Genomic DNA, 17,198 nt, shown 5'->3' with positions numbered 1-17,198 from the left:
GTCCTTAAACATTTTTCTTACATAAATAATGCATAGCACAACTATACGTTACGAAAGTAACTCATGTTTGTACTACATTGCCTTTAAGCAGTCGTCCAATGGTTTATAAACGTTTATAACCGCAACTGGTAGTACTGTGACCCTTGACGGAAAATTGTAACTTTATTTTAAAGGTGGAAATAGGAAATAGAATAACTAAAATTTTATAATGTCATGTCGAATTTGCACATTCACCGTCATAGCCTCCTGCTAAGTTTTCCTTTTTTATCATCTTTGATTTTTCTTTGGTACATACAGGGTGTATCAGTCCATAGCAAAAAAATGAGGTGAGTGAAAACATATGACAACGGAAGCAAAAACATTCCAACAAACATAGGTCCACAAAGGAGCCAAGTAACCGTTGCGCGATAGTTACGAATTGTGGTAACGACCTGCCACCGAATTCGGTATGAATTATTTTCCTAGTTACTACAAATATATTTGAAACGTATATTTGTCGATTATGTCCCGACCTAATGGGCCTAAGATCTGACGTAAGGTCTCATGCTGCTCACTAGCCACCGTACTGGAAACGTTTCTCATTGAATGTTTGATTAGGTGCATTACTTTTGGATTATTAGATCAACACATTCTTCCAAGAAAACCTGATGGACGAAGTTACCTTCGCTTCCTGCGGCGGGATCTTCCAGGACTGCTTGAGCAATTCGCCCTTGCGCGACGTTCGGGAATATGTTGCATGCATGATGGATCACTGGCACATTTTGCCGATAATGAAAAACAACTAATGTACTAGTATTGTCCGTTATGGACAAGTCGAGCAGGGCTTGTTCATTGACCTTAAGGATCACGTGATCTCAATTCCAAGAACTTTTCTGTGTGGGATCATCTCAAAGGTGAAATGCACAGCACTCCCGTTTAATAAGCTCGAAGAACTTGAGCAGCGAATTGTACATTTCTGTCAAGGTTTATGAACTGTGCGGGAGTAATTGAAAAAGAAAAACAACAGAGTGCAATATGTCGTCCAAATGCGAGGGAGGCACGTGGAACACTTTCAACACGTACTGCGGTACAGTAATTTGTAAGGTGTTGAAATGGTATTGTATTTCTTGTTACGGCAGGCTATGGGTTACATTTGAGCCCAATCGGATGAGGATTTAATCTAAAAGTTTAGACTTGAGATTCATTTCTTGTAGCTAGTACAATGTTCCATACTGAAATCAGTGTAGTTCGTATACATATATTCACATTTATCTAGAATACGACTTGTCTGCGGACTCATGTTTACTAGGAAGTTTTTTTCTACGATGGGTGCTGGAAAGTAATGCCTCCGAATTTTTATGTGTAAACTCATAAAGATTTTTCAATAAAACAAACATTATTAACATTCTACATTTTTATTTTTCATGTCTACGAATTTGCAGTCCTGTCGCTAGAGGGTTCCGAATTCTAGCGAGTAACATGGAAGTGGGTAAAGTGACCATGTCGGTGCGTGAGAAACAGCGCGCTCTATCTGAGTTTCGAATTCGAAGAGTTCATCGACACATGGTGCACCTCCAAAAATTTAAAGAACACCTTTGAGAGCTACGGTGTGATAGCGCTGAAACGGTTCAAGCAGAGATAAATTTGTGCCTCAGTCAACGAAGTCAAACATTCTACAGTGGCGGTATCAACAAACTGGTCTCTCGGTTGGATAAGTACTTTCGTCGCCAGAGTGAATATGTTGAGAAATAAATGTATAGACATGAAGAATAAATGTGTAGAATGTTAGTAACATTTGTTTTATTTAAAAATTTTTAAGATTTTTTTTTACATAAAAAATTCGGAAGCATTACTTTTCTGCACGCCCAGGTATTGTTGAGTACTTTCAAGCGTGTCAGGTTTCGCTATTAATTCCGATACAAGTTTGTGTGCGTTGGATACCAGGGAATAAAATACATAAAATGTCAAATGGATACCTAGACTTAAGACAAAAAGTTACAAAACTGCTACTTTGTTGACAAAAATACTGTAGCAAATATTAAAGTACCTATAAAGCTTACCTACAGACTGACAATAATTGTAGACATAGGAAATTTGATCCCTATGTGGACTGAAACTGCTTTATTGGTTGGGACTTTATTTCTTTGTAACTGAAACCTAGTTTCGGTTATTTAAATATGTAGTGTCACCAGCCTTTGTCGTGAAAATTCCGTTGAAGTTTAATGTAAAGAGTGGCAAACTGTGGGCACAATGTAAAAATTGAGGATAGCCTAGTGTTACCCTAAAACAGATACTATTCCCATATAGAAGTTTCTTGTATATCAGTTAAAAACATAGCATCACCTGCTCGTAAAGCTAAACGAGTATAGTATTGATCGCACTAGTATCGAATTCATGTGCCAGTTCAAAATTACCACAGTCCTGGTACACTGGCCAGCTTGATACAGCTTCAGTGGTTTCATTTCCCACGTGTCTGCCCCTGGTAGCTGAGTGGCTGCCGGCACGGTAGCTCAGCGTGCTCGGTCAGAGGGTTAGCAGCCCTCTGTAATAAAAAAACTGAGTTGAAACTTCCTGGCAGATTAAAACTGTGTGCCCGACCGAGACTCGAACTCGGGACCTTTGCCTTTCGCGTGCAAGTGCTCTACCATCTGAGCTACCGAAGCACGACTCACGCCCGGCCCTCACAGCTTCACTTCTGCCAGTATCTCGTCTCCTACCTTCCAAACTTTACAGAAGCTCTCCTGCTACCTTGCGCAACTAGCACTCCTGAAAGAAAGGATACTGCGGAGACATGGCTTAGCCATGAGGACCGGGCGTGAGTCGTGCTTCGGTAGCTCAGATGGTAGAGCACTTGCCCGCGAAAGGCAAAGGTCCCGAGTTCGAGTCTCGGTCGGGCACACAGTTTTAATCTGCCAGGATGTTTCATATCAGCGCACACTCCGCTGCAGAGTGAAAACCTCATTCCAAAAAACTGAGTTAATCGATCAACAACGAACTTAAATGGATGTCTTACGACGTCCGCCCCGAGCAGATGCAACGAACGAAAGCGAAAAAAATGAGATTAAAAAAAAAGTGGTCAGCGCGACGGAATGTCATACCTAACGACCCGGGTTCGATTCCCGGCTGGGTCGGAGATTTTCTCCGCTCAGGGACTGGGTGTTGTGTTGTCCTAATTATCATCGTTTCATCCCCATCGACACGCAAGTCGCCGTAGTCGACTTGCACCAGGCGAACGGTCTACCCGACGGGAGGCCCTAACCACACGGCATTTCCATTTTATTTCCCTCGTTCTCTCTAGCAAACGCAGCGATAGTTTTCGAACTTTACTGCATAAAACACTACACATAATTAGCTGAAATACAAGAAACACAACAAAATCAATACGTTTCATACAGGTGGAGTAAAAGATATCTTCTCTTGATTTACCTGCGATCCGAGTTGACACGAAAGACATTCGGCCACACAATTAAATCAGACAGTAGGCAAATCAAGAATTAGCGGGCCCCGCCATAGGGCGGATAAATGCTGGAAGAAAAAAAAAAGCTAGGTGCAGAATAAAAATCTGTAACTGGAAATTCGGACAGTCCAAACACCAGCGGAGGGGATATAATACATTGTTTCCCGCACCTCTTGCTGAAGCCAGAGAAACGACTCGGTATTGTTTCCGTGACTGGACGAACAGCCTGGATAGCAGACATTCGTTGACAGTGTGGCAAAACGTATAACGATCAGCGCAACACGTAATTAATAAACTGCAATGCTCTCTTCCGACGATATTTCGTTTGTAGTTTACCGAAGAGCGTTATGTAAGCCTGGTCACAATAAATATCCGCATATAGTAACTTGTAAATAAATTCTTAAAAATAGCTTCAAGGCAATACGAAATATTTACGAAGGTCCAGCACAAGCTTCTCCAGTGCTTGTACTGTGATTTATCCCACATCCTCTAACGATGAGGCATAAAACTTACGCCGTACTTACACTAGCATATTCCATGTAAACATTGTATAGGGAATGATCAAAAGGTTTCCATTTGGAGGCCGTACAGTCAAGAATCAGCAAGCCAGTCAGGTAAAATCACCGTCAGCATTGAGGTAGTCACCCCACCGAAGCACCAGGGTAGAGATACTCGTTTGGTAAACCACCGTGTCCTGCTGCGCGAAGAAGTCCGTAACTGCCTGTTGCATATCATCGTCCTTTTTCAAAGGACCGAAACCGTGGTAATCGCATGTGTGATTCAATCTGGATAGCCGTAGACAGTCTGCTACATTCGGTTAATTCTTGAATCCTTGTCAAGGTCGCAGGCAAGAAAAACTCTTGTCAGGGGTCTTAAATACTCTACGAAAACAGTAGACCAGGATCAGATTAGCCAATCGCACTGAGGCAGGTAGAGGACATCTTGTACAAAGCGACACGATCACACATCATGATGGGCCTTGATGTAACCAACAACAACAATGTGAATTTTTTTAACATTCAAAGAATTATCTCCGGAGTATAATGAACATCGCTCCATCTAACTTGTGTGTCGAGTAACCGTTATTTATGCCTGGGCACGTGTTAACTGAAAATGTTTGCTGATAGATACTCAAAAGTATCATTGGAATCTTCGTCTGTTGGTGCAAGACTTACTAAGCATTCCATATCGTTCTTGTTTCACTAGTTTTGTGCTTATCGATCGTACTTGAGAGTACGTAATCAGGAATACACCCAGTATACTTAAGATAAAACAGTCTTCATTCACAAGGAGCCTTATTTCATCCTAGTCCGGCCGTTGTGATTTAGATTTTCACTGTTTCCTGGTATGAGTCCAGGAGAGTTCCCCAGCAAAGATTATTGTCATTCCAAGTTTTACAATGTATTTAAATTTCTCGATAACCCAAGATTATATATCAAATTTAATTTTAATTCTCCATCTGTACCCGTGTGTGTCCATAAATTTTCTTCTTCTAATTAATGTCTGAATTTCTTGTATCCATGTGGATGGTGGGCTCCCTCCTTTCCTTCCTTCTTGGTGGTTCAAATTCCATGACCCATCGTAGCAGTCTCTCCTCTGACATCCTTTTCGTATGTCTGCACCATATCTTTCTTCCAGAAAAATCAATAATTGATCTTGTGACAGTCTTGATTTCATTTCTGACCCTTTGTCTCCTGCTTATCGTTTCAGACTGTCTCCTATAATCCATCTCAGTTTCCATCAGTCTACTCGTTAATTGGGATTTAACTCTGCATACTTCTGGTTCATATGTCATAATGCTTCTAATAATTGCTTTGAAGATTTTTCTTTTCTTTCTAATCTGTTGATAGAGTACAATAAAATTTAATGTTACGATAGTAAACTCCTCTGCATTAGTTCTTCAATTAATTTCCGTATCTTGATTACCATCTTGCATGAGTTTTGCTTACAGATATTTGTAATCTTCAGCATGAGTAATCGTTCCCATCCCTTGTTCCAGTGTAATTTCTTGATCTGATCTTCCTTTTACCATATATTTTGTTTTATTAATGTTGACCTGATGACCCCATTTCTTATTGTCAATTAATTCAACGTCATCTTCGACTTGTGACAAAATTAGCTGGTCATCAACAAATTGTAGGGAATATATAGGATACATAGTACTATAACGTTTTGTGATACGCATGTTCCTATATTTTTTCTTTCAAATTTCCAAACTCTTTTTCTGTATGTATTTTATAAATTGTTGGTGATGCGCTGCACCCCTGACTACAGTTGTGTCCATAAATGTTCTGGATTGCCTTTATCTATTATAGTATTAATATTATATTATTTTAAAACTTTTCACCATATGCATGAAGGTATATTGTCATAGCCTTTTTCTATGTCTACAAATACCAAGTGAAAGGGCTGATTTCGAAAACTTTGTCAAGTACGTTTTTGCAAACAAAGTATATGGTGTACAGTTGATTTTCCTGCCCTGAAGTCAACTTGATCTTCAGCCTCGATTTCCTTAAATTCCTCGTTTAAGAATGCTTAATAATTCTACCATAAATTCTGCTAAATGTATTTGCCACTGTTATTCCTATGTGATTCTTATTCATATTCTTTTTCATTACTTACAAACTGAATAAATCGTACTTTACAGTCTTTTGGGACATTTTCACCATTTAAACATTTTTCAAAAATGTTTCTCAAATATCACATAATTTATCAATGCCATATTTCAACAGTTCAGTTAGTGTTCCTTCAGTTCCTATAGCTTCTCATTCTTTGAACTTTTTATTAAATCTTTTACTGTGTCTGTGTTCAAAGAAAAGCTCTCATTATTTTCTGTTATCTCTGTTTCGTTATTAATTGTATCCAAAAGTTCTTCCCTATTTTCTGTCAATAATTCCCAAAACATTTCCCAACTCTTAAACTAACACAATTAATTTAGTCTTTCTTTAGAGATTTCATCAATATTATCAATATCCTCCATGCTTCTGAGCTGCTTCTTCCCCCAAAAAGGTCCACTTTTCTTTTAAGCCTGTTCACAAGTCTCAATTCTTTCGCCATTTTTCTAGTTTTCGTTTTTTGCGCTATTGATTCTAGTTTGTCCTGAATATTTTGTATTGTAACCATTTTAAATATTTTTATTTCTATACTTGTAACTTCTTTCTCTATATTTGAATCAAAATAACATAATGATTTTGTTCTCTTGCAATTAATTGGTTTATCTAGAACTTCTTTGGCTTCATATGTAAACTATTAACATTGTATTTATATTCTGTTCGTGGACTATTAAATTTTTGTTCGAGTTAATCTTTCACTAATCTTTCTCCGAATAAATATTGTACTTTCATTCTTTAGGCTATTTACAATATGTTCTAGAAGTTTTGTTTCAGTTTTGAAGTCTTCATCATTATCAACAATCTCTTCTTTACTTGTCATATATACACCTTTAAACACAATTTGATGCTCACTATGGATCTCTCTTCTGTATTCTCTGATGTCTTATGTTTTTAAGGCTGTTTTTGCCTAATTATTGTGTAATCGATTAATGATTTTAATTGAAGTGTATTCTGAAGCCGCGTATATTTATGACTGTCTTAATGCAGACAAAAACCGTTTAGAATTTATAGAGAATTTTATTCAGATGCATTAATTAATTTTATGTCATTATCATTTACTGCATTTTCTCCATATGGTCCTACTACTTAATTTCTCACTTGTCTCCTTGTTCTACTATTGAAATCTCCAGCAATAATCACTTTTCTTTTATTTCCTATTTTCCTCTCCGCTACGCCATCCAGTTTGTTAAAGATATCTTTGTTACGATTTGGTTCATATTAACTTATTGCATAGACTCCTATTACAGCAATTTTGTGGCCATATAAAGTAATGTCTACTTTAATCAAATTTTCGTCAATAAGTTACCAACTTGTAACATATTTCTGTAATTTTTGCCGTATAATTTTCATTCCTCAATTGCCAACAAAGATATTATTCATCTGTCCCCCGGAGAGTTAGTATTCTGACATCTCTGTAACGGTTACCTCTTAATCTTTCTTACTGTCGCAATATATTTTCAAACTAAAATCACGGACGGTTACGCACAAGAAATGTATAATTGAAATAGGCTGTAATTCTCAATATATTATTGTTTCACAAGTGTTGTACAAGTATTTCCGCATTATTAAGTTTCTGCTTTCATAGAAATCACGTGCACTAAGTAACACAGACGTGAAATATGACTAGTATCATAGATATGTTTAGTTCTCATTGCCACGTAACTGATGGTGGATTTGCACGTGGCTATTACAACAAAATAGTAGTTAAATTCCTCGGGTACTGCTATTTGTTTACAAATATCGAAATATTGTATAAAGAATGAACTGTAATACAGAAACTAGACTTACCTGAAATTATTGCTTTATTTTAAGTATGACATAAATAGCATATTTAAACCGAGAAATTGGTTTTATATACTGTGAACCATTTCATTTGTACTCCTATATGAGTCGTTAGTAATTGTAGAAGCGTGATATTTTATGTGGACACGCTGCAATAAGCATACTAGCTTTCTTCTCTGGCGTTAGAATCGTGATCCATGGATGCGTAATGTGTTTCGCTATTTCTGTATCTGTTACATATTGCCAGACAATTACATCAACCAACAGACTACATGAATTACAAGCTATAAATTCTGATACGAAAAATCGGCCGAAAGTAATTTTTCGATGTACACTTTGACTTTCATGGTGAATAGTTAACTTTTCTTACAATGACGATTTTTAGTGTTTTTAAGTAGATAGAAGGTGAAGAGTGTGTGACATAACTTAAAGCATTTGCTGACACGTGCTGTCATAAATTACGGTCTCAAAGTTAGATATTTATGTATGTAAGTTACTAATGCAACTAACCCCGTCTGTACAAATGGAAGTTGCTTACTTTAAGTAGTTACCTCGACTGTATGAGACGCTCAGATTTACCAGGTATGCAAAGCATAATCAGTTAGGGAGAGCTGATGAACCACATATATGCTATACATCGTCGCATTTCTTTGCAGTGTTAACTTCCTTTCGATGGCCAGCTCGCTATTTTGGAGGGAGGGGATGCTATTCATAAAATGGGTGATCTTTTTAATGTAACCTTTCAGTATAAACCATCAAGGTAGTCCCATTGTATGAGAAATTGTTTTTAAAGTTGAAATTGGTCGTACAAGAAACTTCTACTTTCTGTAGTGAGACGTGAATGGCATCAGCGATTATCTGAAATACAGATGGCTAACCAACACCAGTATGGGAAGCGTCGATACTGAAAATTATACATTACAAACTTAACGAAACTCTTGCAAAAATCACAGGTAAACATTTATTTTGTCCCCCAAAATGGAAGAGCTTAGTTTCCATTCATCCACACCAATAGATGTAATAGAGTTAAGGTTGAATAAGTCGTGTCAATCGGAAATTTACACTGGTTTTGTGTCCTTGTTTGGTATAAATTGTCAACTGTCAATTCCTTTTCTTTATATCGCTCTTTCAATGCTTGTGCTGTGATATCATATCACTTCAGTACACCGACATTGCTTTCATCATAATAGATCCATTCCTTTTATTTCATTAAATTTAAATAAATTCATGTGTTTAAAATTATTTTTCAGGTTACTTTTTCGTACTACATAGTTTTCAGTAAGTGTATACAACATTTAATTAGTTACATAATGAAATACAAGTACAAACGAAGTGCTGTTTCTCTCGCCTCTGCCTTCACATTTTCGGCTAATAAACCGAGGTGCGAATAAAAGTTTCATCTTGCTTTAGATGGGGTTGACGGTAAAGCCTATTTTTCCCCTCTCGTGACCTCTCGCGCGAGAACGGAAATATTGTGGTGAGCACGTCTCGACGGTAGGCCTGTAACTTCCAGAGAGAAACTAATTTCCAGAAACTTATTACTGCAGCAATTTGAGTGCACCTGGGAGACACCAGGATGAATCTGGCAGAGGGAAGTCAAAGCACCAACACGAAATACACACCGCAACCTCGCAGCCACTCGCTCTGCCGTTCCGCTTCCCACGGCTTCTTTAAGGCGTGTTAACTTTGTAGACTTCATCTCGCTTGCTAAACAACACAAAAATGTAAACCATTTAACAATTTATAGCTCTTAGTTATTGACAAAAGATTCATTTTAATCTATCTGACAGGGATATTAATTGCTGCCCTTAATATGACTGTGTTTTTTACCAGCAACGACTTCAGACATTGTAAATAGCTTGTACCTACCCTGTTAATAGTTTATAAAAGTAGCTGAAATCAGACATCGTATCATATTTTCATATAAACCTTAGACACGACGATCAATTTCTTCCGAAAATCGTGCGCCTTGACTTTACGGAAAATTTTAGTAAAGCATCTTCACATTTCTTGCATGAATATGAAGTTAATTTTAATTGAAAATATCAAATGACTCATCTAATGAAGGAGATTTGTAGGGAATAAATTCTGAACGCATAAAGCAGTACATATTTACAAAATGTTCATTTGTGAAAATGACGTTAAGCTACCGACGTCGCTGCAGATAGCTGTATTTTATTTATAAGTAAGTAACTGTTCCTTTAAAAGTAAAATAAATAAGTGAAATATAAATTATTAGATGAATGCGATGTGATCTTTTTTGTGTGGGGTAGTTGCTCTGCTTTGGCGAGATACTGGAAGAACTTCCATGTAATGACATGAAACACATTTTTAGCCCAGTTCAGTTAATATAGCCTGAGCTTCGTTCCGCTCTTCGTGTAATAAAAAAGAAACTTTCTACCGTCTGTAAATCATCCTACTGCCGTACTATTCAGAATGACCCTTTCAGTCTAGTCTTATTCAACCCATGCTTTTAGGCAATAATTGTAGCAAGAATAGGTCCGCTACCTTAGCCCGGGATAATATAAGGACATATTATCAAGGAGTCGGTGATTTACAACTTTTACATATTTCTGAAAAATTATGGCTGGACACAACAGCTGTACGTCACTTCATTATAATTACGAGTTTTAGTGAGACAACGGACCGTCTTCAGATTTAAAATATACTTGAGGATACAGGTATTGCGTCGTGATGATGAAGTGGCCCTTCGAGAGGAGTATATTTATTTATTTATATTTTTCTCATTTGTTTGATGTTTTTAAAAACACGCGTGAATGTAATTGTGTGGTCCAATATGTAAGAATTGTTAAATGATTTTTACTTGAAATCTATAATTCAAAGAGATTTAAATATACACTTTGATTTTTGACTATTGAGTTATTTAACTATTTTAGAAATTTATTGCTAAATTGGTTTTACTTTTACGTAATTCGCAACGGAGCAGTAAAATCAGCAAACATAATGGACTGATTTACTTGCAAGAATATAACTTCTAAATGAAAATATTTGTACTTTAAGAGCATGGGCTCAAATACTGAAATTATTGTGAACCCACACAAAGCTCGATGAATACTTCTCTTACAATCATATTCAGGTTGTGGTAGTCGAATCCTGGCTCTCGGCGTATGCTAAAATGTAAAATCTTAAAACTAATGTTGCTCTCCATTGCGGCTCATTGCTGTGAAAAAAAAGTTTGTTGAATGTTAAAGCGGGCGATCTCTGCGCTTCCGCTATGATTTCGCTTTATAGGTCGACGCGTAATGGCGTGCGTTGAAGCAGCGGCCGCTAAAATTGTGGAGCTGTAAACGTCTTGAGAAAAATTAATTCAATGCAAGGAACATGACAGAGCGCTCACTGTACTTTGAAATAACTCACATATAAACTTTAACGTACTATATTAACAACCACTAACCTTCGCGGTACAATATGTCTGCTTCCTGTTACTAGAAACAAGCGAGGAGAGAGGGAGAGAAGAACAATCTAGGAGCGTTCTTCTCCCTTATTAATTGCATAGAAGTTATTCCCACCTGTTTGGTGGGAATTTAAGGAGGTGGGACCTAGATAAACTGAAAGAACCAGAGGTTCTACAGAGTTTCAAAGAGAGCATAAGGAACAATTGACAGGAATGGGGGAAAGAAATACAGTATAAGAAGAATGGGTAGCTTTGAGGGATGAAGTAGTGAAGGCAGCAGAAGATAAAGTAGGTAAAAAGACGAGGGCTAGTAGAAATCCTTGGGTAACAGAAGAAATATTGAATTTAATTGATGAAAGGAGAAAATATAAAAATGCTGTAAATGAAGCAGGCAGAAAGGCATACGAACGTCTCAAAAATGAGATTGACAGGGAGTGCAAAATGGCTAAGCAGGGATGGCTAGAGGACAAATGTAAGGATGTAGAGGCTTGTCTCACCAGGGGTAAGATAGATACTGCCTACAGGAAAATTAAAGAGACCTTTGGAGATAAGAGAACCTCTTATATAAATATCAAGAGCTCAGATGGAAACCCAGTTCTAAGCAAAGAAGGAAAAGCAGAAAGGTGTAGAAGGAGTATATAGAGGGTCTATACAAGGGCGATGTAATTGAGGACAATATTACGGAAATGGAAGAGGATGTAGATGAAGATGAAACGGGAGATATGATACTGCGTGAAGAGTTTGACAGAGCGCTGACAGACTAAGTCGAAACAAGGCCCCGGGAGTAGACAACATTCCATTAGAGCTACGGCCTTGTGAGTGCCAGTCCTGACAAAACTCTACCATCTGGTGAGCAAGATGTATGAGACAGGCGAAATACCCTCAGACTTCAAGAAGAATATAATAATTCCAATCCCAAAGAAAGCAGGCGTTGACAGATGTGAAAATTACCGAACTCTCAGTTTAATAAGTCACGGCTGCAAAATACTAACATGAATTCTATACAGACGAATGGAAAAACTAGTAGAAGCCGACCTCGGGGAAGATCAGTTTTGATTCCGTAGAAATATTGGAACACGTGAGGCAATACTGACCCTACGACTTATCTTAGAAGCTAGATTAAGGAAAGACAAACCTACGTTTCTAGCATTTGTAGACTTAGAGAAAGCTTTTGACAATGTTGACTGGAATATTCTCTTTCAAATTCTGAAGGTGGCAGGGGTAAAATACAGGGAACGAAATGCTATTTACAATTTGTACATAAACCAGATGGCAGTTATAAGAGTCGAGGGACACGAAAGGGAAGCAGTGGTTGGGAAGGGAGTGAGACAGGGTTGTAGCCTCTCCCCGATGTTGTTCAAACTGTATATTGAGCAAGCAGTGAAGGAAACAAAAGAAAAATTCGGAGTAGGTGTTAAAATCCATGGAGAAGAAATAAAAACTTTGAGGTTTCCCGATGACATTGTAATTTTGTCAGAGACAGCAAAGGACTTGGAAGAGCAGTTGAACTGAATGGATAGTGTCTTGAAAGGAGGATATAAGATGAACATCAACAAAAGCAAAACGAGAATAATGGAATGTAGTCGAATTAAGTCGGGTGACGCTGAGGGAATTAGATTAGGAAATGAGATACTTAAAGTAGTAAAGGAGTTTTGCTATTTGGGGAGCAAAATAACTGATGATGGTCGAAGTAGAGAGGATATAAAATGTAGACTGGCAATGGCAAGGAAAGCGTTTCTGAAGAAGAGAGATTTGTTAACATCGAGTATAGAGTTAAGTGTCAGGAAGTCGTTTCTGAAAGTATTTGTATGGATTGTAGCCATGTATGGAAGTGAAACATGGACGATAAATAGTGTGGACAAGAAGAGAATAGAAGCTTTCGAAATGTCGTGATACAGAAGAATGCTGAAGATTAGATGGGTAGATCACATAACTAATTTAGGAGGTATTGAATAGGATTGGGGAGAAGAGGAGTTTGTGGCTTAACTTGACTAGAAGAAGGGATCGGTTGGTAGGACATGTTCTGAGGCATCAAGGGATCACCAATTTAGTATTGGAGGGCAGCGTGGAGGGTAAAAATCGTAGAGGGAGACAAAGAGATGAATACACTAAGCAGATTCAGAAGGATGCAGGTAGCAGTAGTTACTGGGAGATGAAGAAGCTTGCACAGAATAGAGTAGCATGGAGAGCTGCATCAAACCAGTCTGAAGATCACAACAACAGAAGTTATTACATTTAAGGAGTTTACTCCTTCATACTAAGATGAAATTTAATGTTTGCTATAAAACAGGAAAATTTTACGCCACCTATGCGGTCGGAGAAACACACAAGGTTCGTATACATTTATTTCGTTGCGAGATACACTTCTCGTTCCAAGTTTTTTCTTTTTGTTTACGACACAGTTGTCGCTGGGACGGCACAATGATTTTTGGAAAAAATGAGATCTTGCATTTTACTGGCTAGAGAAGAGCACGACATCAATAGCTAAATATTGAAACCACAAATGAACACACAAAATGAGCAGATATAAATAATGTGTTTATAGCTGCAGTTGCTTCTCACACATCAGCAAATATAACAGTATATTCTGGAAAAATATCGACCACTGTAATGTCATTTTCATCACACTTGGACTTAGCGAAAATGATGTAGAGTGTGCAGAAAAATCTTTGGCATATCAATGCAGAGCGTGTAGTCGTTTACAATTTTTTTAAGGAAACAAAAGGCTATGGATTTTCAGTTGAAACGATTACACTAGATTGATGCTACGCACTTAGCTGCATGACATTTATTCTTTTATTGATATCATAGCCCACAGTTTATGCGAGGAAGTTGAATGAAGTACGTTGATATAATACTGTGTTATTGAGAACCGAGAGGAGTGGTATTAGAGGTTCAACGGTTGCATCACGAACGCCATCCGGACGGAAAGTTGTCGTCTCAGTGTAAACGACGCCTGTATGAAAGTGCGTAACAGGGAAGGGCACGGCTTGCAACCGATCATACAACAGTTTGTCAGTCAAAATTAACGGCTTCTGTTTGGCGCTATTCGACATAGCCCACACATTAGCATATAGACTGACAACACAGCCCGGGCGTCTCTTATACGGTGATGCTGCACGCCCGTCAGTTTCATATATCAAGACATCGAAGGTTACGATTTTGATACGCGGCTTAGTCGGAGAACCTTACACTATGTGGACAATACCACGTAACTTCCGTAGCACATATATCCAATTTCCCGACTAATAACTATTTAAGCCAACCGAGTTGTTAATCATCACAACAAATACTGTGTGTGGATAACCTCCAGAGTGTACATCACAGTGGGTCATAAACATATTGATTGGACTCGCCAGCAGTTCTCAGCGGTCCCACTTGCTTGGTAGTAATTTGATGGGAGCCCTACTCTCACTTCCTCCAAAACGAATTTCCATAGTTGATGAAGTGCCAGTGTTGGACCACTGCAGGCTGTGGTTTCGACATGATGGCATTCCACCACACACGGTGGAATCCGTTTATGACCATATTCATGCCGTGTATCACGACGAAGGCAAAGGAAAGAGATGAACCGTTGCCTGAGCTGATATTACACCACTAAACTTTTCTTATAGTGTTGTTCAAAACAGATTGTGTGGACAAAGGAGACACCGAATCCTGATCGTCTTAGACAACTCTTAACCTCGAAGTCAGACAGTCTGTCAAGTCGTTGAGGTTGTATTGTTTGCAAACTGCGACTAAAATGCTTTACATAGCTTTATATCGACTACGGAAGTAATCATTTCTAAATGTGCTTCACTGAAAGACATAGTGAATAGAACAATGCGTGAGAAATTTCTTAGCCACGGATCGTAATATCGTCACCCTATTCTAGCCAAGCTTCATATAGTATGACTGTTCTTTGGAATCGGATATGTAACCTTGTAAACTAAGCGCATCCATAATAAACAATACCAAAAGGTATACAAGGAAAAAATACTCATATATGTAAAAATCCAATCTTCCACCACGCCCGTGCAAATTGAATGTTACGAACCCTGGCTTCAGCTGGACATTTAGTGGCTATACAGAACCTGCTTCTAGTCTCTGTGTGCCCTTAGTGTTGTAATTTACGTGTTGTTTGCATCATGGCCATTTTAGAAGTTCTTTCTGTTTGCAATATTGAATTCAGAGTGTCACTAACGATTTCTGCTGTTACCCAGGGCATCCTCCAACTCAGTTGATTCTACTGCCTTGCTCTGCGAAGAGGGGCCATATCATGAATCGTCGGACTGCATAAAATTAGATTTCAAAGCAGCTGCACCACTCTGTATAAGACACTGATCATGTGGAGTACATATACTTTAAGTTCTAAAAGCAGCGTAACCGTCTGTATAAACTAGTTTTGGTTTCTATCCTAAAATTCATGGTCCCAAAGAATAAGAGTGGAATTCTATGTAGGACTGTCAGTGTGCTCAACAGAAGATTATTTGTAGAATTACACTACATAAGCTTATGCAGAATCATTGGGAATTATATTTATTGCTACTGATAATCTACAAGGTAATTTTTTTCCTAGCGTTCATTTTCAGTAAAAATGCTGACAGCCAGCTGCTACAGTTTATTAGTTACGTTGATAAGAATTAATAGTGTAGACGTGGTAGAGTTCACGCATTTAATGGATGTCTCCCCTTGTTACAGGTGCAGTTCGTTATCGTATTCCTGCACAACATGCAGCTGCTCATCTACGACTGCAATTACCCCAAAGCCATCGTCGTGCTGCTGGGAGTCAATGCTTTGTACTTCCTCTACCTCTTTGGTTCTTTCTACCGACGCACGTACAAGAAACAGCACAAGCAGCAATAACAGAGACAAGAGACATATCTTTCAGGGTTATGTGCAATGAACAGTTTAAATGCAAGTGACGGTGGTTTCCTCGTGGAAGGGATATTTCTCAGAGAAATTGAAATTTGTGCTTTGTTCTATAACTTTCATAAAAGTTATTTGCCTGAAGTGATTACAGGACAACTTAAAACTGCAGTACTTTCATAGTATAATAACTTTTGCAGCGTTATACAAGAGCAACGTGCGCTGGACTATGAACTACTACTTCGAGAAAAGGTGAATCGAATGTACAAAGCTTCTGAAACTTCATGTATCAATTCTGCGAACAGCACGCATATAAAGAACTATTTGACTCCATACTTAGGCTTAAGAGACGTTCTTTTCACGAGCTGGCTGGAATGTGACAAATGTCATTTTTGATCGTGTACATTCCTACAATAGTGAACGATGTTCTCGATTCTTCGTTAAATGAAGTAGTCCTGAAATCTGTTGAAAAGGTTCACTGTAAACTTTCAGCAGATTAAAAAAAATCTGATATGATTTAATATTTGCAACTTTTATACATACATTTCAGGATGTTCATTGGTATCATGTAAATAATAAAATCACCATGAATTCACCATGAATTTTATGTTGGTAACGTACATGTAGTTCTGGTAATGCAGAGTAGAACAAAGAAAAAAATTGACTGTGAGTGAAACAACGTACATTGCTACTTCTGATTATACTGTACTACTTCTTCTCACTTTAGGTTTTCTGGATTATTTCGTTTTACGCTGTACTTCGCTAATTTCATACCCCGTGTGCCTTCTGAATTATTAGTGCAGGATTCATTACTCCTGATCACACCAAAGATAAATAAGGTTATGAAAGGGAAAAATAGGCAATTCTACTGACAGAGTTGCAGACATAGTCTGGTGTGTTCGTGGAGTTCTTTTCGGTTCACAAACTAGTGCTGTCTCTTTGATCTTTTAATTAACGTCCATTTTTCAATATTTGCTTAAATTACCTGGTGGGCTATCATCGGACTTAGTAATATTTCTGATAAAGAAAATTTCAACAATTTCCTATTCTTGGTTGTTACACCACGTTTATACGGTCATCTTGAAATAGATCAACATTAGTCAAA

General features: G+C 37.9%; 1 protein-coding gene across 1 annotated transcript in view; it reads left to right on the top strand.

Moving 5' to 3' along the window:
- LOC126184727 (elongation of very long chain fatty acids protein AAEL008004-like) overlaps window positions 1-16,260 on the top strand; it is a 135,577-nt gene extending 119,317 nt beyond the window's left edge. Inside the window, exon 8 of the mRNA XM_049927261.1 lies at window positions 15,926-16,260. Within this exon, the coding sequence (XP_049783218.1) occupies window positions 15,926-16,090 (165 nt within the window). The 3' untranslated portion in view covers window positions 16,091-16,260. The remainder of the gene's footprint in view (window positions 1-15,925) is intronic.
- The last annotated feature ends 938 nt before the right edge of the window (window positions 16,261-17,198 follow it).

Source organism: Schistocerca cancellata, chromosome 4 (genome assembly GCF_023864275.1).
Source record: "Schistocerca cancellata isolate TAMUIC-IGC-003103 chromosome 4, iqSchCanc2.1, whole genome shotgun sequence".
NCBI lineage: Eukaryota > Metazoa > Arthropoda > Insecta > Orthoptera > Acrididae > Schistocerca > Schistocerca cancellata.
The sequence above is the reverse complement of the archived record's forward strand: the minus strand, read 5'-3'. Positions and strand labels throughout refer to the sequence as shown.